General features: G+C 43.1%; 1 protein-coding gene across 2 annotated transcripts in view; it reads left to right on the top strand.

The window, feature by feature from the left end:
- Positions 1–8,364: 8,364 nt before the first annotated feature.
- The window catches only part of Zdhhc9 (zinc finger, DHHC-type containing 9), a 34,193-nt gene continuing 26,199 nt past the window's right edge, over positions 8,365–16,358 (top strand). The window contains exons 1-3 of one of the 2 annotated variants that reach the window (XM_013523089.1): positions 8,365–8,575; positions 8,935–9,000; positions 10,084–10,385. In XM_013523089.1, coding sequence (XP_013378543.1) covers positions 10,219–10,385 — 167 coding nt within the window. In that variant the 5' untranslated portion in view covers positions 8,365–8,575; positions 8,935–9,000; positions 10,084–10,218. The remainder of the gene's footprint in view (positions 8,576–8,934; positions 9,001–10,083; positions 10,386–16,358) is intronic. The other variant, XM_005401256.2, reaches the window with a different exon arrangement.

Consider the following 16,358-nt stretch of genomic DNA (forward strand, 5'->3'; position numbering starts at 1 on the left):
CCGCCCATGGCTCCCCGTGCGCCGGGGGTCCTCCCTCCAGGGGCCTACGAGACAGGAAGTGAGCCAGCCGGAAGACAGGCGCTCCCTGCCTGTGGCTCCCTGTGCGCCTGGAGGCCCTCCCTCCAGGGGCCTACAAGGCAGGGAGTGAGCTGCTGGTTGGAAGCCTGGTGCTCCCTGCCTGTGGCTCCCCATGCGCCGGGGGTCCTCCCTCCAGGGGCGTATGAGGCAGGAAGTGAGCCAGCCAGAAGACAGGTGCTCCCCGCCTGTGGCTCCCCTTGCGCCAGAGGCCCTCCCTCTGCTGGCCTACAAGGCAGAGAGTGAGCTGCCATTCAGAAGACCAGCGCTCCCCGCCCGTGGCTCCCTGTGCACCAGAGGCCCTCCCTCCAGGGGCCTACGAGGCAGGGAGTGAGCTGTGAGTTGGAAGACCTATCCATTCATTTAAACAAAATACTTATCAAGCACTGTTTGTTTGATAAGACTGTCATAACAAAATACCACAGACTAGGTGGCATCAATAGCAGAAATATATTTTCTTATAGTCCTAGAGCCTGAAGGTCTAAGATTAAGGTGCCAACAGAGTGATTTCCTCTGAGGGCAATCAGGGAAATACCCATTTCAGGCCTCTCTTCTTGGCTTGCAGATAGCTGCTTTCATGCTGCCTCTTCATATGGCTGTCTGTCTGTGTGGTGCATTCTTGGTGTCTCCTCATCATTTTCCAAGGACAGCAGTTATATTGGACCATGGATTCACCTCAGTGGCCTCATCTTAGTTTAATCATCACAGTAAAGATGTCTCCAAATACAGTTACATTCTGAGGTATGGGGACTGGAACTTCAACATATAGATTTTGGGAGGATACAGTTTAGTTCACAAGAAGTAGCTACTATGTGGCAGTCATTGTTTTAAGCACTGGGAATAGAGTGGTAAACCAAATAGGAAAAACCCTGCTCTTATTGAGTTTACATTCTATCAGGGAAGAGCAACAATAAAAAAGATAAAGAATTGAAATATATAGTACATTAAAATACAGTAAATTCTATGGGGAAAAATAAAGCTGGAACAGAAGATAGGGAGTTCTTGATCAAGGGTTTGCAATTTCAAACAGGATAACCAGGGAAAACCTCTTTGAAAAATAGACAATTCTAGGCAGAAGGAATAATGCTTAGCAAGACCCCACGGTGGGAACTGTCTAGTTTGTTTAAAGAACAGCAAGAAGCTATGGGGCTGGTTCAGAATAAGCAAAAGATGCAGGGGTTGGGGATGCTGAGGCAGATGATTGTAGGGCTTAGTGAGCCATTGTAATGACTTTAGCTTTTTTTCCCAGATAGGATCTCACCATGTAGTTCAGATTGGCCTTGAACTTGTCATCCTCCTGCCTCACCCTCCTGAGTGCTAGGATCATAGGTGTGCACCATATTGCCCAGCTAATAGCTTTTGTTCTGAGAGACAGAAAGCCATTGGCCAAGCATGGATGACAAAGTCTGAGTTAAGTTTGAAAAGAATCTCTCTGCTGTGATAACAATAGATGGAAAGATGAGCACGGGTGGAAGGAAGAAAGAAATTAAGAGGAATATTGCAATAATCCATTCTGTCTGACTCCTTCTTTGGTTTACCAGCTCTAGATATCATCTATCAGCTTCCCCTCCTGCTCCCTTACACGACAGCACTCTCTGTCTTCCCCCTAATTCATCACTACTTTTACTTCTTCTGTTTAGCTTTCCTTCTCGCAGACATCCATTCTAATGTGCATCTTTTTCTTTGTATGTCTTTTTGGTTATCTTTGTGCCTTTACATAAAACACATAAGTCTGTATTTCTTGTTCATCTAGATATAGTATCTTTGGATTCCATACTTTCTAAAATTAATATATTTGTGTCTGTATACATCCTTCCCCCTCATCTATTTTATGACTTCTACAAGCTCTGCTTTTACATTTGTAACGTTTACCTTATACTTTATAATTATAATTAAATTTCCTGTGATTATTCTCTAGGTTGGATTCCAAAATTTGGGAACCAATAAAAATAGTGTTTACATCACTATGATTATAAAAACATTTTAAAGTATTAAGCTAAAGATTTGCCCTGATTACATTTTCATTATAGTTCCAATGCCACAACCTCTATCAATTGCTCTATATCATTCTATGTTCTAGCTGCCTTCATTATTGGAAAACGGCACTTTGGGACAGTTTGATATATTTTTAAAATCACTAATTGCCTTCTTTATTTGCTAGGTAGACGAAATTTATGCCTTCATTACCATATCTCTGCTACATCCCAGCTTTTTTTCATTTTATTTATTGCTTAGAATAAATTCTGTCCTTAAAACTTGTTAACTTGATCCAATTAAAAATAAAAAAATAAAAAAAAGGACTGGGTCTTTAGCTCAGTATGAGGATCCTGGGTTCAATTCCCAGTAGTAAAAAAAGGCATATAAACTAAAATAGAGGTTTTCTTCTCTACCTCTATTCTCGAGAGGTAACCCTTTTTGGTAAATACCCTTCCAGACTGTTAAAATTAACATATATAAAAATCATACATACACAGAGAACTGGGTTTTTATTTTAGTACAGTTGGATTTTATAAATATTTAGATACTTTTTAAACATAGTTTGTGTTGGGGATAATTGCATGTTAGCACACAGATATTCAACTTTTTAAGAAAAATTTAATGTAAAATTCTTACTGAAATATATACATGTACAGAAAAGTGATGATCTGCTCTTTTCTGTATGTATGTTATCACATTACTGGAATCATCATCATTATTATTTTGCAGTTCTGCAGATTGAACACAGGGCCTTTGAACTGAGCTATACCCTGACTCATTTTTTTCTTTTGAGGCAGAGTCTCACTAAGTTACTAAGTTGCCCAAGCTGGGCTTGAACATATGATCCTCCTGTCTCAGCCTTGCAGAATGCTGGGATTACTGGTGTGCACTGCCATTATTATTTTTAAAGTAGGGTCTTGCTAACTTGTGTAGGATGGGTTTGAACTTGTGATCCTCCTGCCTCAGCCTCCTGATTAGCTGGGTATCTCATTATTTTTTTTTTATTTTTTTATTTTAAGAATTAAAAAACTGACAAAACAGCAATGAAGACAAAATCACAACAACACAAAAACAACACAAATAATACATGACCTCAAAACAAAATGATATAAATTTACAATGGTTGTTGTATTATATACTGTTATCTTCAACAAAGTTGCTCAGTCCACTAGACCTAAGAATATAAGATTGGTCAAAGACAGTAACAAGTAAAATTAAATAAATAAGTTAAAAAATTAAAAAAAACATTGGAAATGATGCAGAGCTTCACCATACAAGATGGTAGGAGTTCAACAATGGTTCTTATATTGCAAATTGTTTTCAGATCAGTCATTCTGATTACCAAATTCAAGCGTGCAAAACTTAGCATTCCATAATATGGATGTGCAATAGGTAATGGACTTACTGCTTATTGATTTTTGGAATTGCAAACAATGAAATAGTGACCATCTTTGAGCATATACATTTGAACATTTGTGCTAATATTTCTAGATGATTGTTGGGTCAATGGTTATGAAATAAAAATATTTAGGGTTATAGCCAAATAGACCTGCTAATAAATTTTTAAAAACAAATTTACTTCTCTACCAACAGTATTTAAGACGGTACCAACAGTATTTAAAACTATTGTTTTCCTTTGCAGTGTTGGGATCAAACCTAGGGCCTCATGCATGCTAGGCAAGCATTGCATCTGTAGCCTAAGAGGGTATAACCTTTTGATATTAGCTCTCCTTAAGAGGTTGCAGACTCTGTCATGTGCACTTGAGAATTTGACTCCAAACAGTTTTGTATTTATCTTTAATGACTGCAAAGGTGCTACTCTTTTCTCCCTTAGACTGTGTAAAATTCCTGAGAGGCTAAGGTCAAGTCATATACTTCTTTGGTATTTCCCATAGTGCTTAGTATGGGTGGAGCAAACTGTGGGTGCTCAATACATACTTGATGATTGACTGATAAACTGGTTTATATTTTTGGGCTACAGGATGTTTTGAGGTCAGCTTCTGGAATGAGAGGGCTGGGCTGAGTCAGAGACTACGGATGTGCCAAGTCAGTATCAGATGCTCTCACTTGGACATCAAGTTTAGACTATAACCTGGGAACCCTACCTATAAAAAGCACCTAGCACAGTTCCTGACTCAGAGGAGGTCCTCAAGCAATGGTGTCATCTATTGGTGCTATTTTTATTTAATGAGATGTGGTTTTAGGGCTAGTGTTGAAGGTTCAAGGGTAACACCTAAAACCATTAGAGATAAAGTCAGAAATCCACAGTCTAGAGATGCAATCAAATTGGGAAGCAGTAGGAGCAACCAGGCATTGGAGGCAGAAATGGGGTCTTGCGTTCTGACACCTGAAGCAGAGGGGCAGTTGTATTGTGATGAACACTTTTCCTACCACTCTAGGCACTTTATTGGCTTTTCATATGCTGGACTTTCAACCTAGGATGTCTTAAATGTGCTGCTTAGTCCACAGAGGCGCCAGCAACCCTAACGTGGTGCTGTGAACACAGGAGGTGCTTCATAAAAGCAGTTCTATTTATCTCTCATATGTTGAAACAGATAATGTGACAGCAATGTTGAAGGTTCACCGGAGAAGATAGTGCAAAAGAACTTTTACTTAGAACAAGGTTACTGCCCAAGATTTTCCCAGTCAGGGGGTGAGGTGAGGGGACGGGGAAACCAAGCAGCCAGTCAGACAAGGATTAAATTCAGGGATGGATTTAGATGGTATGGAAAACACAGTTATACATGCATGATGTGGGTGCCACAAAGTGAAGAATGGGTCTCATTCTGACCTCTCTATTCCCAGTCAGCAGTGTGGCTGAAGGAGAGAGATGTTGCTATTGTAACATTTGGCATTGATTGTGTCTCTCCTACTTGGCAGACATTTAGCCCATATTATCTCTAATCTCCCTTATAACTCTATGAAGTAGATATAATTGTCCCTCAATATCTGCAGGAGATTGGATCCAGGACCGCCTTGGATACAGCAGGCCATGGAATGCTCAAGTCCTTTATATAAAATGGCATAGCATTTGAATATTACCTATGCACATCTTTCCATATACTTTAAATAATCTCTAGATGATTTACAATTCCAAATACAATGTAAATGCTATGTAGATAGTTATATTGTTTGGGGAATGATGGCAAGAAAAAATTCTATATATGTCCAGTACAGGCGTAATTTTTTCCTCGAATATTTTCAATCCATAGTTCGTCAATACGGTGGGCTGTCTATATTAGCTCTATTTTACAGATGAGAAAATAGGCACAGAAAGAATAAATTTCTTCTTAAAGGTTACATGAGGTATTAAGTAGCAGAGCCAGGATTCAGACCTCGGTCTGCCTGGTTATAGGACTTTTGGTCTTTCTGCGCTACATACCATCTTACCTGTGTCAGCAACAGCAACCCTGGCCTCAGAGAAACAGTTGTTGCTTAAGAATTCTAGCTGGCCACGTATGAGTCTGGAATTCTGTGGTTTTAAGTTCTTTTACTCATCAATTCATTCTATAGATATATACTTATAGCTGAAAAGTAGGGAAAGGAGTGAAAGTCAGGTAGGTGGAGTGGGAAGGGGAACGGGGTACATGGAAGAGTTGTGATAAAGAGATAAGCTCAGATACAGAGTGGGAGCTGATTTTTTGTCTGTTGTTGGCTGTGGAGCTGCATGATCTCTGGAGCAATACTAATAGGTAAGTTCCAACCCAGTGGTGGTACTCAGGATGCAGGGCCCTTCAGTAGCACCTTATACCTAAACGCGCACAAACACACACACACACACACACACCATAAATATGGAGATAATTTTTAAACAAGCACACCAGAATGTATGCCACTACCCCAGGAGCTATCTTATAAAATGGAAGGCTATACCTTGATTCTAGAGGTCTTTCTAGTGCTTATCACATCACTATAACTACCCTTCAAAAAAAGCCAACACTATTGGGTATGGTGGTACATGCCTATAATCTCAGCACTCTGGGAGGCTGAGACAGGAGGATCACAAGTTCCAGCCCAGCCTGAGCAACTTAGTGACTTAGTGAGACCCTGTGTCAAAATAAAAAATAAAAAAAGAGTTGAGAATGTAGCTCAGTGTGAAGGCCCCGGGTTCAATTCTCAGAACAACAAACAAAACAAAACACACACATGCACACACACACTCAGACACACACACATGCATACTGATTTGGGGGCATACAGTGGGAAGTTTGTTGAAAAGAGAAAAGAGCTGGGTGTGGTGCACACCTGTAACCCCAGCACTCAGGAGGCTGAGGCAGGAGGATTGGCATGAGTTGGAGGCCAGCCTGCTCTACATAGTGAGGCCCTGTCAAAAAAAATTGAAAAGAAACAAAGAAAAGAGAAAAATCTCAATTTCTAGTCACAATTCAGTTCTGTGCGTCTATTAAGACTTTAAGGTCTACATAAAATGATGTAATTATACCGAAGGAAGAGCTACAGAATGTTCGTCTATATAAAATTTCTTTAATTTTCTTTAAGTAGTGACACAATTAATAACAAATTGTAGTAAAATAAGACTGATTTACATAGCCACTTAATCCTAGAGGGAATGTGCCCCACCCAGAGCAGGGAGGGGCAGGGCTCAGGAATGCTTTGCTGTGACGCAGCAATTGCGGGACTTCCCAGGCTTCACCTGCACCTGAGCTATGGACAAAGTATGTTTGGGTACTGTGGAGGCTTATTTTTGATGGCTCCCCAGTCAGAAGGATGGCAGCTGGGCTGATCATGCTATTTCTAAGGGCATCTGATATACACAAGCTTGGGAATCCAGAGAGCTGATGGGGCTAAGGGAAGTTCCTCTGTGTTCCATACCAAATGTGTGCAATACCAGTGCCCTCCAGAATTCAATGGGGGATGGATCTGAAGGCAACATTACTGATCACATGCTTCATAAGGAATACACCAATGTTTATAATCACCAGGAGTGCTCAGTAACAACAGATGGTTTATAAAGACATGCTTTTCTCTACACATTAATTCTAACACATCTCTCTTGTAAGAGAATTGTCTCCTGAGCTTTACATTCTTTCAGAGTTTTGCTTGAAAGGTGCCATGACACTGTCAAATACAGTTTTTTTTTTTTCAGTTTTTTGGTTATATATTGTGTGGGACCCAAACACTGTAGAGGAGAAATAGTTCTTGATCATGTATGTGGTCCTTCATTAAAACTAACAAAAGATATCCTCAAAAAGAGCTTTGGCAGTCTTTTCTGTACTATTCCCAAATACCTTCACCTTAAACAAACTTTTATCAAGCTCAGGAAAACCTAGACTGGTAATGTAGGTACTCTCTCCCAATAGTGTGACAGGTAAGGAGAGGCCATCTTCAGTCTTTTCTTGTATTTCCTTTTACATTTGGAGGGCAAGAGCCACTCTGGTGGAAGCAGACTTAGCGCCTTCACCCTGTGATATGGCACTGTGGTTCTTGACTGTTTTCTGGACTCCAACTGCAGACTCCAAAACGATGTGCCTCACTAGAGTTGGTAGCAGCGGCTCATGGTGGCAGTAACTCCAGAGAAGGGTGGCAGAAGGAAAAAATCAGTCTAGTTGTTGGACAGAAATTCTGCCGAGGATCTCCCTTTAATTGCTGTAAGCTTTTCAAATCTAGTAGAACATTTTTGGCAATCTTTATTTCGCTGTCTATCTGGAAGAATTTATGGAGTTTCTCTGACTCCCTTAATGTCGATGTCTTGTTTTTGATGCTGCAACATGAGACTGTGTTCTTGGGGACAATTATCCTTTTCAATTTCCTTTATTATGTTTGTTTTATACTTAAAGTCTTAGAGATGCAGGCTAGGGTGACTGGGACAGAGTTGGGGTCTGTTATTACTGAATGGGACTTCGGAGGCAGCGGACTTGTCCTTATGCCGATAAAGAGTAAAAGCCTGAGGTATGGTTGATTTTAATATAACTAGGATTGGAGAGGCCCGGGGCGGACCTAGTTCTGGGTAAGCATCCGGATCTGTGAACTAGTGCTGCTTCAGCATCTCACCATGTGTGTACAGTATGTGGGGGGAGGCTGGTTCCCATCCCTCCCTATTCCACAGGCATTGCTTTTCGCCCCTTCTTTGCCTAGCTATATTAATAAAAGGCAACACTTTACATACTAGCGCTCAGACCCAAAGAGAGGAAGGCAGCGGCTTGGCAGGTGGGCAAGTAGCAAGGAGATGGGTGGGGGAGAGGGCGGAGGCATCGTCGACTGGCGTTTGGAGTAGCCAATGACAGTTCGGGGTAGGGGCGGTAAGGGTGGAGGCACTGGGGCTGCTTAGCCAATAGAGGGCGAGCAACTACTGGAGCGACCTGGTGACGTGAGGAGCGTTCCATTCGGCCAGCGGTGGGCGTTTGCCACAGCTGGTTTAGGGCCCGGAGTGTTGGGGCCCCTTGTCAGGAGGAGGCAGCCTCCCAGCTGGGAGAAGTCGCTGCCTCCTTTGGCGGCCGACGTTGTCTCCTGGGACCGTCGATTTCCTGCCTTCCGTAGCGGGCCGAGTTCGGTCTCCCTAATTCAGGTAACAAGGGGTGGGGGCGGGGGTCTCGGGCTCGGCTGCGTGGTGGGCTGCCTCCCCTCAGCCGCGCGGGGACTCGGGGACGTTGGCACCGCCCTTCTCAACTCGCCAGCTGCTGAGCCCCAAGGCCCGGGGTGACTACACGTGGCGGGGCGTGTGTGAGCGTGTACGAGCGTGTGGGTGCGTGTGCGTGTGGATGTGGCGCGCGTCCCGACCTGCCTGGGGCGGTGGTCCGCGGCGTGGCGGAGGCAGGGCGGTCTCCCGAGGCCGCAGCCGCGGCCCGGCGCGGGACTCAGGCCTCGGGCATCTGGCCGGCGGACCGGTCGCCGCCGCTGGACAGATTGTGATCTTTGTTTTCCCAGGCCGGGTTCCCCTTCCTGGTCTCTCTTCTCCCGCTGGGCTGGTTTGAGGAGGAGGTTGTTTTCCAGGTTAGTTTTACACAAAGGAAGTGTTCTCTGCACCTCTGGTGCTCCCTCCCCTTCCCCAAGCCTTATACCTTCTCGTTTCTGGGCTCTGCTCAAAGTCCCCCGTTGGACCTTTGCTCTTTCCCGCAAGGGAATGATCTGCACTTGGGTGTTTTTCTCGCAGTCAATCAGGCTGCTAGCTTCCGCCTGGGGCATGTGCTGTCGGTAAATAGAGGCCACAGCCCCACACCTGGGAGGAGAAAGACAGCAGTGGCTGAGCAAGCATAGGCCTGGGAATTCAGGATGCCCAGTCGAGGTGGTGCTTATAAAATGTCCCAGAAAGCACCCTTGTGACTTAGCTGCTGCTCCCCCCCACCATTATCTCTCACCAACCCTTCCAGAATGTCTCCTGCTTAAGCGAGCCTTTCACCTCCAGGTACCCAATGTGGTTTCACTAAGATTCCCACAAATGTTGGGCTAGACCAGCTAAGGTTGTTTCATTTCCTAGACTCAGGAAGTTAGAGACGGTTTGATTGGGGAAAATGTGTGTAAGTACGATGCCGGTACATATATCATGCCCAGACCTCCTAACCCCAGAGGGTGACTTGTTTCTTGGTATGATTCGTGTTCGAGTGGCTGATTGAAGGTGAAGAAGCAGCGGAGGGAAGGGAACAGCTCCTTAACGACAGAAACTCCACTATTATTTTTAGAGCCCTCTTAATGAAGATTAGAGAATGTTGTGGTATAGGGGAAGGTGCCCCGGACTGAAAGTCAGCTGGCGTGTTTTCTTGTGTCAGCTTTGCTTCTCGGTGACCCTGGAGAAGTTATTTTCTCTCTCTGCTCCTCAGTTTACTCATTGACAAATAAAATAATTAGAATAGTCACTCTAAAATCCCTTCTAGGTTCAAGGTTCCATGATGATCAAATCATCAGTATTAGTTTGGAAGCACAAAATTTATTTCTTCTTTTAGAAGACAAACAGACTGGAAATAAACTCCCACTGCCCCGTCTCCACTCCTTCAAGCAGTGTTCATCTTTCTGGCTCTGGCAAAGGAGGTTTGAACTGCATCTTGTCTCATTTTTTTTCCTTTTTGTGCTTTCTCTTAGGACTAGAAATTGGACTTTTGATGATGTTTGACCCAGCAGCGGCAATAGCAGGCAACGTGATTTTGAAGCTGGGCTCAGCCTCTGTTTCTTCTTTCTTGTAATCACAAAGCCCATTTTGGACCAGGAATTCCAATCATGTCTGTGATGGTGGTGAGGAAGAAGGTAACACGGAAATGGGAAAAACTCCCAGGCAGGAACACCTTCTGCTGCGATGGCCGCGTCATGATGGCCCGGCAAAAGGGCATCTTCTATTTGACTCTCTTCCTCATCTTGGGGACATGTACACTCTTCTTTGCCTTTGAGTAAGTTTTCTGATTACGAATAGAGTTGTCTGATTATGGGTTACTTTGGATCAGGGAAAAGAACCTTCTTTCTTGGGGAATTTGTGGCCAGTCTTTGGATGACTTTTACTGTCCTCTTGAACAATGTCTATAGATAATATCAACTGAGTTCATTGTTTCATGGTTACAGCAGAGTATGTGCTTCCTATGAAGACCAAGATTTTGATACCAATTTTGTAACAGTGATTTAGGATTACCTCCAACAAACTTGGGAAACAAGGGAGTTTGTTTTAATTACTCACCTCCCCTTTCCAATGACAGGAGCTTAGTGACAAACTGACTCCTCTGTACCCCTCCCAAGTCTAGGGGTACCTCTCAACAATACTCAGTCTGTTATTCCGGGTCCTGTATTCTTAAGCTCAAGCTCCCTGCTGGCTGTTAAGTTGAAAAGCCAAGTGAATTGGGAACATGAAGATTCTTTCTACCCTCAGCTGTACAACACATGAGCTGGGGCACAGCACATAGGTGCCTTTTAATAGTGAGTTGCTCTTTCTTTCCCTCAAAGTCGTTCAGTGTAAACAACTTTCCATTTTATGTATGCCTAATGTGAACCTTGAAGTTATTTTTTCTGTGATGTAATATCTAGTACTGGAGCCACTATTGGAACTCTGTGTAGGTCATTGCTCTAGGGAGGTGGCCAGTTGGATTCTAGGGCACTGTGGCATGACTACTGGGTGTGCTGAGAGCGCTCTACACTCTAGGGATGGGAACAGTGCTAATTGTTTTGGGATTACTATAGGAGGCCTTACTGTAAGAGGTATATGTGTAGACTGAGAGCCACGCCTGATGTGATCCTGCCTTGGTTCACACTGGTGACCTGGAAATGGAGCTTTCATGCTGGGGCATGGCCAGAGGAGGCAGGAGGGGGCTCTTTGGCCTCGCTTTATGGGTAATTAAAATGGACTCCAGTCCCTTGGGGCTCATTTTTTTGTATTGTAAGGGCTCTAGGCTTTCCCAGTGCATCCAGAGTGATTTTCAGGCTGCTTTGCCAGACTTTTTGATGGTTGCAGCTGGCTTGAGTAACAGCAGGGGAAAGAGGGGTGTGCACTTTGTAACAGGACTGGCTAAGTAAGGTCAGAGGAGTTCTTTGTTAAAGGTCTTTTTGCTATTGCTGCTGCTATTATTGCTGACTTTGTAAAGTATTTGGTGAAGTTGAGCAGGTTGCTGAAGGCTTCTTAGCTGCTTTTCCAGATGAATTTCATGACTGAGTGTATGTGTACTCGTGTGTATGCACCATGTAATTGTGTGTGGTATATCTGAGCATGTGTGGTCAGGCAGGCATATGTGTAACACAATACAGTTTCTTTCCCTTTTCCTCACCCTTCTGCCCAAGTTTGCTTTATTTTATTCCTGCCTTCTTGTTGGAAGGGCAAAACTGAGCTCTACTGTCATTCTCTCTTTTTGTGTGGTGCTGGGGATTAAAACCAGGATTTTGTGCATGCAAGGCAAGAGCTCGACCACTGAGCCACATCCCCAGCCCTCTACTGCTATGCTGTCTTTCACTTTTTTTATTTCCCCTACCTCTGTTGTTAAATTTTTATGATTGGAATCATTCATGACAGAGATGACATCTGTTTCCAGGCTGTCAGTGAGTTGGTAGCTTTGGACCCAGGAAACCTCTGGTTTGACTGGCCGGGGCAACTTGGAATTGGGAATTTGAAGTTATTGCTATTTGGCCCTTTTTGTATCTGGGAGTCAGTAAGAGACTGTGACTTGGGTCTGTTCCACTTAGGCCCCTGAAGGCCTCTGAAGAAAACTTCCCATGGGATGAAACAATTAGTCAAGCTACTATTTGATAGAGTCAGGTTGGGTTTTTTTTTTGTTGTACCAGGAATTGAACTCAGGACCTTGCACTTGCCAGGCAGGCACTGTGCCACGGAACACCCCAGGTTGAGTTTTTTTCTGAGATGACTCCCTGCTCCCACTTATTTCTTATGTTTTGCCTGTAGCTACCAAAGGTGAGGTTGTTTGCGAAACTACCTTTAGGTACAGCTGTTTGTGTGAACAAGTAAATATTTTGAAGGTAGGGCTGGGAGAGGAAGAAGAGAAGGAAGTAAATAGATTAGTTGAGGAGTGGAATGGGGAAGTATAAATCTGACCAAAAAGGATTTGGTGATAAACACTTTTTTCTCTGCTTTTCTCCCTCTCTCCCCTTCTCTCCCTCTTGCCCTCCCTCCCTTCTCCCCTTCTCTGTCCTATACAGACACAGACACATGGATAGCTGGTAGCTGCCTTATGCCTAGCCAGTAACAGGCTGTATAAGGCATAGCAGCATGACTCTGAGGAATTAAATCTTTCTGGTTGGCCTTTTTCTTTGGAGTCTATAATTTACTGTCAGCCAGACAGTGGAGGGTAGGGCTTGATAGTGGAGGGTAGGGCTTGAGGGGCAGAACATGGGCTCCACTGTTAGTATTAGAACCTAATGAGACATCAGTAAATTAGCTGATCTAGCCTCCTGCCTTCAAGCAGGTAGAGTAAAATTGTCCAAGAATATAGACTCCAAATCTTTCGGCTGCTGCATTTTTGCCTTGTGGGAAGATAGTGCAACTCTTTTTTTTCTTTTTGAGACAGGGTCTCACTATGCAGTTCAGGCTGATGTTGAACTCACTTATATAGCCCAGGCTAGCCTTGAATTCATAGCGATCCTCCTGCCTCAGCCCCCAGAGTGCTGGGGTTACAGGCGTGCACTACCACGTCTGGTTCTTGTTTTTCAGTTTTGTGAGACAGGATCTTACTGTGTTGTCCAGGCTGGCCTTAAACTCACTATGTAGCCCAAGCTGGCCTTGAACTTGCAGCAGTTGTCTTGCCTCAGCCTTATGAGTGCTGGGATTACAGACATATGCCACCATGCCTGGCTTAGGTAGTCCAAATCTTGAGACACGTCTGGATCTGTGTTTTAGTGACAGAGTCCTGCTTGAAGCAGGTGTTTAGGAACCAGTGTGAGTTGATTTACGTATGCCTGTGGCACAGCTCTGGGTCAGCCAGATGGCTTGAGAAGTCTGGGCAGGCATGTGGGTATGCTTAATGAAACACATGTAATGTTGGTAGTGCCAATGAAAAGCCTTGTATTTTTAGATTTTGCCTTTGTGAGTCTTGATTTCTCAAAGGAGAGGTCTATAATTTTTAGTGAATAGACAGTAGGTTGAACACAAAACATAAAGGAGCTAAACACAAAACATAACTCAGGAGCTAGTGAGCTCTGAATTGTTAGAAGTGTTTCTGGCAAAAGCTGGGTGGCCATCCCTCAGGGCTGCTGTCACAGAGCTACATAATCACTAAACCATTTGCAACTCTAAGAATCTGAAATTCTGTATAATTCTATCTGTCTGGACCATTCAAATACTCACAAATGGTGAGTATAGATTACCAGTAGGTAGTGTATTTAGATGTAATTGTATTCGTGGGAGATGTGTTTAAATTCAGAAGCAGAGTGAAAATTGTATAATGCTTAAAGAAAAAGGATTTTCTAATTAATTCTGAGGGTAAGGTATTTAGGAAATGTGATTGTGTATGCTGGTTTCAGCTTTGAGCACAGGGACCATTTTCAATTTTTTCTGCTTCAATCCTATCCAGTTTGTGTGGTGAACACGTAGCCATCGTAGTTTAGGCTAGAGTGTTAGGGCACTATAGTAGAATGGTACAACCTTTGAGGTGTCCAGCTACTGAAAGACTATTGTGATATTTGGTCAGAAAACCTCCTAATAAAGCTTAGTGCTCAGGGAAAGGACTAAGTGCACTGTCTTCTGGATTTGGCTTCCTAGAAGGCTTTTCTTCTGGCAAGAATGGCATGACTTGACTGCTGAAATAGAAGCAGTTAGTTGCTAATGATCAGTGTTTATGCTTTTACTGTACTGTATATGGAAGAAATTGTATGAAAGTACTGTCACACCAGTTTCTATCAGACTTGACCCCATAGGTGCTTTTTTTTTTCTTTTTGGCAGTTCCAGAGATTGAACCTAGGCCTTCACACTGAGCTACATCCCCCATCCTTTTTTTTCATGTTTTATTTTGAGACAGGGTCTCATTAAGTTGCCGAGGTTAGACTTGAACTTGCAGTCTTTCTGCGTCAGCCTCTTAGGGTGCTGAGATTACAGGCAAGTGCCACTATACCCATCTTTAGGTGCTTTTGATGTAATATATTGTCAGAGGAGTCATTGAATTAGATGAACCAAGAAAAGCTTTGTAGCACTGCTTGGTAATTGTCCCTCTTCTAGTCCATCTATTCCTCTTTCAAGTTCTTTTAATTGTACATTCTACTCATTGTAAGAAAGAATCATGTAGCATCTCTTACATTTCTGAATTTTATGGTGGTTACTCTTATCACTTGTCCCTCACAGCTAGAGAAGGCTCTTTCAGGGTCAGAGATTATCTTTTATTTTTGTGTTGCCCCTGCAGTGCCCTCTACCCAGCTTTATATAGGGTATGTGGTCAATAATATTGAATGACTACATTCTAGGTGCACTTAAAAATTTTTTTGTGCATTGGGGATGGAACCCAGGGCCTTGTGAATGCTAGGCAAGTACTCTACCACACCTCTCCCCTCAGCATTTAAAATTTAATAGTTTGATTCATGGACTCATAGGATGGTAGAATTGGACAGGGCTTTGGAGACTCCATCTTTCTGTGGATAAGGAAAGCAGGCCCATAGAAGTGAGTTTATTTCAAGATCATTTGGCCAGCTAGTGTCTCTATAGGACACTACTTTTCATTTTGTGATTGCCTTTTGGCTGTGGAGTTCTGAAGACATTCAAGTTACTAAAGCTGTGCATAGTGCCAAATGCTAGAAGGACCAGCATATTATGGGTTTTTGCTAGCTAGTGTATGTATTACATAGGTTATTTAGGTCTCCCAAGCTCACGCTCCTGGAAAATGAAGGCATCTTGTGGAAAAGTGACAGCACTGTGGCATGGCATTCTGGTAGCAAGAGTAAGGTGGCCCATCTCTAAATGAGAACTTACAATGTAAGGAACTTTGTGAATCAGTGAGGGATCATCACCTCTGTGATCACTTCTTGACCCTGTTGCCAGGATAAGAGTGGCTTGGACAAAAATTGAGCAATGTGTGCTTCCCACCTTGTTACTCTGTGGATGATCCTGATGAAAGGGGCATCTTGTCCTTGGAAATACAATAGAAAAAGTAGATCAGACAATACATAGTTTTCAGGTTTGAGGAAACGCAGGACTAAGTAGACCAAAGCCAAACTTTGACATAATAAAATACTAGTGCCTATAATGACAAGGTCCTGGTTCCCAAAGAGTATCCTTAGCTGAGATTGGGAGGAAGAAAAGGTAACTTTATCATGATGTCTAATCATAATAACATTCTTTGGAAAATTACTCTGCAGAGGTCAGTTTTATGCTTTATCAGGCCTAGGATTCTGTCTATGACTTGGCCAACCAAATGATATTTTTAGAAAGATATAGTGGCTTCTTTGATATCAGTCTCTTACAGAATTTAGCTAAACTTAATTCCTAATAAAGCACGTTCCCTGAAGAAGGGTTGGGTTATGTGTCCTGAGCCAGTTACTTTCCTTGAACAATTCTTTATAGTTTTTTTGTTTGATTGATTTTTATTTTTGTCTTTTTTTGAGACAAGGCTTCACTATGTCATTCACGCTCACCTTGAACTCGCTTTGTAATCCAGGCTGGTCTCAAACTCGAAGTAATTCTCCTGCCTCAGCCTCCTGAGTGCTGGGATTACAGGCGTGCACCACCACGCCCGGCTAATTCTTTATAGTTTTGACATTCAGATATCCTATGTATATTTTCAACCTCTATTACCTTTTGTAGTAAGGAGTTTCACACTGTCAATCTCCCATCTTTTGAGAATGAGTCTTACTAATTGAGTATAGTGTTGCTCTATTTTAGCAAAGGCAAGCATAAAGAACAGAGATGTCCCCCAACATGCTGACATCAGTTGATATGTTTATTGAGG

Source organism: Chinchilla lanigera, unplaced genomic scaffold (assembly GCF_000276665.1).
Source record: "Chinchilla lanigera isolate Chin_1 unplaced genomic scaffold, ChiLan1.0 scaffold00072, whole genome shotgun sequence".
Classification (NCBI taxonomy): domain Eukaryota; kingdom Metazoa; phylum Chordata; class Mammalia; order Rodentia; family Chinchillidae; genus Chinchilla; species Chinchilla lanigera.